Source organism: Phycodurus eques, chromosome 4 (assembly GCF_024500275.1).
Source record: "Phycodurus eques isolate BA_2022a chromosome 4, UOR_Pequ_1.1, whole genome shotgun sequence".
In the NCBI taxonomy this organism is placed as follows: domain Eukaryota; kingdom Metazoa; phylum Chordata; class Actinopteri; order Syngnathiformes; family Syngnathidae; genus Phycodurus; species Phycodurus eques.
Genome location: NC_084528.1, coordinates 26,182,411 through 26,187,132, shown reverse-complemented (window position 1 = coordinate 26,187,132; position 4,722 = coordinate 26,182,411). Strand labels below are relative to the sequence as shown.

At 42.4% G+C, this 4,722-nt stretch overlaps 1 protein-coding gene across 2 annotated transcripts in view; it reads left to right on the top strand.

Annotated features, from left to right (window-relative positions):
* The first annotated feature begins 155 nt into the window (after positions 1-155).
* Positions 156-4,722, top strand: part of invs (inversin) — a 35,632-nt gene continuing 31,065 nt past the window's right edge. For both annotated transcript variants that reach the window (XM_061674852.1, XM_061674854.1), the window contains exons 1-3: positions 156-203; positions 602-616; positions 1,513-1,614. In XM_061674852.1, coding sequence (XP_061530836.1) covers positions 1,612-1,614 — 3 coding nt within the window. In that variant the 5' untranslated portion in view covers positions 156-203; positions 602-616; positions 1,513-1,611. The remainder of the gene's footprint in view (positions 204-601; positions 617-1,512; positions 1,615-4,722) is intronic.

The window sequence follows — 4,722 nt, the reverse complement described above, 5'->3', positions numbered from 1 at the left end:
CGGAAACGAGGGCGAAACGTCCGGTAAAACCTAAGGGCTTGTGGGAAACGTAGTTATGAGTCAAACCTACACAAGGTTTCTTGGTAGTCAAAAAACTACAAACATGGCAACGATTGCACTTTAATGGGAATTGTAGTGTTTTTGTAATCAGGACAGCCAACGGGACGCCCTGGAAGAAAGCGTATCAGAGTTGGGCATCAAAGGTAAACATAAGATTACAGTAGCAGGGTAAAGAGCAGTCTTTAATGAAATGTTAACAGGTTACCACGATGGGCACTTATCGGTGTCACTCATTTGTTTCATCTTTGATACGCTCATAGCTTTCATTGAACGGGCGCGTTGCATCATTTTTACGTCACTTTTTTTGTAACCTTAAATGTGTCCTATTTTAACCGAGGGACATTCGAGGTCATTTTGTGATGCTCAGCGTTCACAAATTCACAGTTTAACATATCCCTAAGCCTAACTTCGGCCGATGCTTTCCAAAGTTAGCACCTAAACAAACTTTCTGTGTTATGAAGTACGCCTGGATGGGGAAAACCACTCAACTTGCAATAAAAAGTGAATGTGTTTGTTCATTCGTTCCAATTTGTGTATTTAGGACGGAGGAAAAGTGGTAAGCACGTCAGCCTCACTGTTCTGCGATATGGGGTTCAAATTTCACCTCATGGAGTTTGCATGTTCCCCCCTTGCTTGTGTGGGTTGTCTCCAGGTACTCGAGCATCCTCCCACATTCCAAAAACATGCATGCATCTAAATTGTTCATCAGTGCGAATGGTTGTTTGTCTATTATGTGCCCTGTGATTGTTTGGTGACCAGTCTTAGCGTGTACCCCGCTTCTTGTTCAAAGTCAACTGGGTTAGGGTCCAGCTTGCCCCTAATGAGGACAAGCGCGATAAGAAATTGATAGGAGGCCCAGGATGGGGAACCTACGGCCGGTGATCCATGTATGGTGCCCATCACATTTGATCCAATCTGCCATGTTAGTCTAAAAACAAAGTCTCAGAGGAGCTGTTGGAGAAGGAAGCCTTGCATCACATATTTTTATCATAAATTTAGTTTGGCCCTCCCAGTGCTTAAAACTGAAATGGCTCCTAAAAGGAAAAAGGTTCCATCCATCCATCCATTTTCAAGTATAATGCTTATCCTGTTCAGGATCGCGGGTGAGATCGAGCCTATCCGAGTGGACTTCTGGCAAAAAGGCAGACTAAAACCTGACCTAATCGACAGTCAACCACGGAACAACTGTTCATTCAAACTCACGTCGATAGCATCACTGCCTGGGAACTGAACCCACTACACCATCAGTGATGTGGAAAAAAGGTTCCCCACCACTGATTTTGGTGAACTATTAGTTCCTTAAACTTCCAAAGACAGTTTATTAATCAGGTTCGATTATTTATAAACTGCAAAATAATGGTCACACACAGTAACAGTGTCCTTTTGGCAGTTCATTGTGTGAGCAGGTGGGCTCGTCTCAGTATGTGATCGATCCTCTTTCTCCTCCCCCAGCAGGTGGAGGGATCAGGGCAGGTAGGGGACATGGACTCACACCAAGAAGGATGCACTGAACTGGGAAACATCTGGTGAAGTACCCCTTTCAATGCAACTATGGTAAGCATCCGCCACAAAAAGAGCAGCAGTGCACTCATCTTGGGGGGTTTACACCCTCAAAAATCAGTGGTTAGTTATGGGATTGCCCCCTCTGCTGCCAGATTGTGTTTCTCTCCCGAGAGTCTAGGTCATTTGAGACTATAACAAACCCTAATTATGTGACCCGTTACCATGTATTTGTTAAGGAGATTAACTAGAATGTTGAATTGAATCCTTGCATTAATATTTGATGGGCTCAAGATGTCCGTAGGGGGTCCACAGTGTGTGAGCGACTCACAGATGGAGAAATTGGAAGATTTATCACACTCTCACTGACTATCAGTGGTAAGAAAGGGCAAAGACGCCGGACATTCTAATTACAATTTACCCTTTTTGGTTGTTTGTGTTTCATAGGATGTGATTTCATGATGCAGCTATCTTTTTTTTTTTTTTTTTTTTTTGTCTTTCGGGGGGAAAAAACACCTGTAATATACAGTTTAGCTTTAATATACACATAAAAAGTAGAATAATAGTCATTAAGAATGGCAAACATGGCCAAATTGTCACATTTTAATGTTTCAGCACAATGAGAAAGCTTCAAATATAGTGTCAAATGTTTTTAACATAGATTAAAACACATTTAGTCCACATCCACTGTGATGGTTACGTATCTTCTGTCCTTGAACTGAACAGTATTAAAAAGCTAAAAGTGGTGTTATAAAGTGACAAGGCAGTGTCAGATATTTTAATCTGACCTATAATTAAAATTAGTTCATTATTCTTAAATTTTAATCGTTCAGTAATTTGTGTGCATCAATTCAAAACTGCCACTCAGCCATTTTTTATATTTGGGGTAGGCTAATAATATTTGTAATAAGTGGATATTATTGGTACTCCTGTAAATCCCTAATCTCAATACATTTATTTGACATAGTTGTTTTATAGCACCCCCACAATTCGCTCCTTTTTGAGTTTTTAACATCTTTTTCCATTTCGCATTGATTTTTCTGTTTGTTTTTCCAGCTGATTATGTCCCTCTACTGTGATTCGCTGGTGGGCACGTAGCTCTCTGCACTTTAATTGGACATTTAATTAGATCACAGTTTTAGTCCAATTAGACTCCGAGGTGTGGGGGAGAGGGAATGGAAGAGTGAAGAGGAAAAAGTCCCCAAGCTGATCTCGGTCTCCCTTCCTCTTTCTCTTTCTTCATCTGTCTTTTTTCTGTCTGCCACGCCGTCCCTCTCCCGTCCCTCCTGAGGGCTGCTCATTAGTGATATAATGGGAGGGCACAAAACACACATCTCCTCCTTCTCTCCGAGTGACTCAGACAGCATCTGAAGCACACAGACGAGGCTACGGGGACCTTTCCGGCTCGCATTTGTTCACGTCATGTGCTTTTCTTTTGGTTTAATAATGTTTGCTGGGAAGCTAAAACCACGATGTGCTAGGCAAACTCGTTTATGGTCCGTGGCTCTGATTAACACTGCTTGACAGCCCGCCACTCACAGCAGTATTGACCTGTAAACGCAACACAAACATCAACAACATGCCGGGCAGAACTCTTATCGACTCAGTGGAAAGCTTCGGTGTGATATCGCTGCACCTCGTGAGACCCGAGATCAACTTGATTACCAATAACACTAATGCGTGTGTCACTCAAATCCAAGGCTAGTTTACATTAGTTTAAGCTCCTCTCTAGTTTTGCCCTCTGCACTATTGTTACCTCTGTAAAAGAACAAGAGCACAAAAGAGAGACTTGTTTTGATCACTATTTGATGGTTAATTGGGTGGTTTATGTAAATACTTTGATGCCTTGAGATTTGAGTTTAATTTGTTCTGTGACCACACTCTTATCGCAAATCATCCTTCCCCACTAAAATGGATGCAAGGGAAATGTCTTTAATTCGTCCCAGCCTCCTCAAATATAAAAATAGTAAAAAGTAAAATAGCACTCAAAACATTGGAATAACATAATTAAATTGACTGTGAAGAATGAAAACAAATTTGATTATCATCACATTTTCCCCCCAAGTCAAAGCAAAAAAAAAAAAAAAATCGAACAAATAACAGTTGGGTGTCACTCATATCTCGAGATACTGTACTACACAGTACCCCGGCACATTAGCAGGTCACTGTTCACGTCCATCCATCCATCCATCCATTTACTGAGCCGCTTATCCTCACAAGGGTCGCAGGAGTGCTGGAGCCTAGCCCAGCTATCATCGGGCAGGAGGCGTGGTACACCCTGAACTGGTTGCCAGCCAATCGCAGGGCACATACAAACAAACAACCATTCGCACTCACATTCACACCTACAGGCAATTTAGAGTCCTCAATTAACCTACCATGCATGTTTTTGCGATGTGGGAGGAAACCGGAGTGCCCGGAGAAAACCCACGCAGGCACGGGGAGAACATGCAAACTAAACACAGGCGGGGCCGGGGATTGAACCCCGGTCCTCAGAAATGTGAGGCAGACGCTCTAACCAGTCTTTCACCGTGCCACCTCACTGTTCACAAATTATTATTATTATTATCCTATTTGCATTTTTGCTTGTGGAGCCTATCCCCAGCGATCCCCAACTCACCTAGTCGTGTTTTCTGCATGTAACAAACTATTAGTTATTAAATTAGTTTGAAATTATATTTAGCTGTCTTTGGTTCACAGTTGGTCATATATTTACACCCTACAGTGGTAAATCTGATAGTTTGAGGAAGGGCGAATTAAAATGGCGCAGTCCCGTTTACGTCTGCAACGCATGCATTGGTTCTCGCACCTGTCCCACAACTTTGTGATGTGTGGGCCAAGGAAGAAGAACCCATTCACTTTTGGAGAGTATTTGGATAAAACTGCAAACACAGGTAGAGGGTACGTTTTCACCCAAGATTCCCAACTAAGGGCCGACGTCATAAATGAATTCCCAGTGATTCTTCATCAATGAATCATTTAATCAATTAACATGCCCAAGCGCAAAACGGCACTACCCCTCTGTGTGTAACATCTTGCATCATCCTGACACAGTAAGTAGCCTACTAACTAACAAACAGATGGACAGCTCAGATACTGTACAAGTGTTCCCCTTTTGTCAACACTTCCACCTTAGTGGAGGTTTGTGCTGTACTGAGTTTC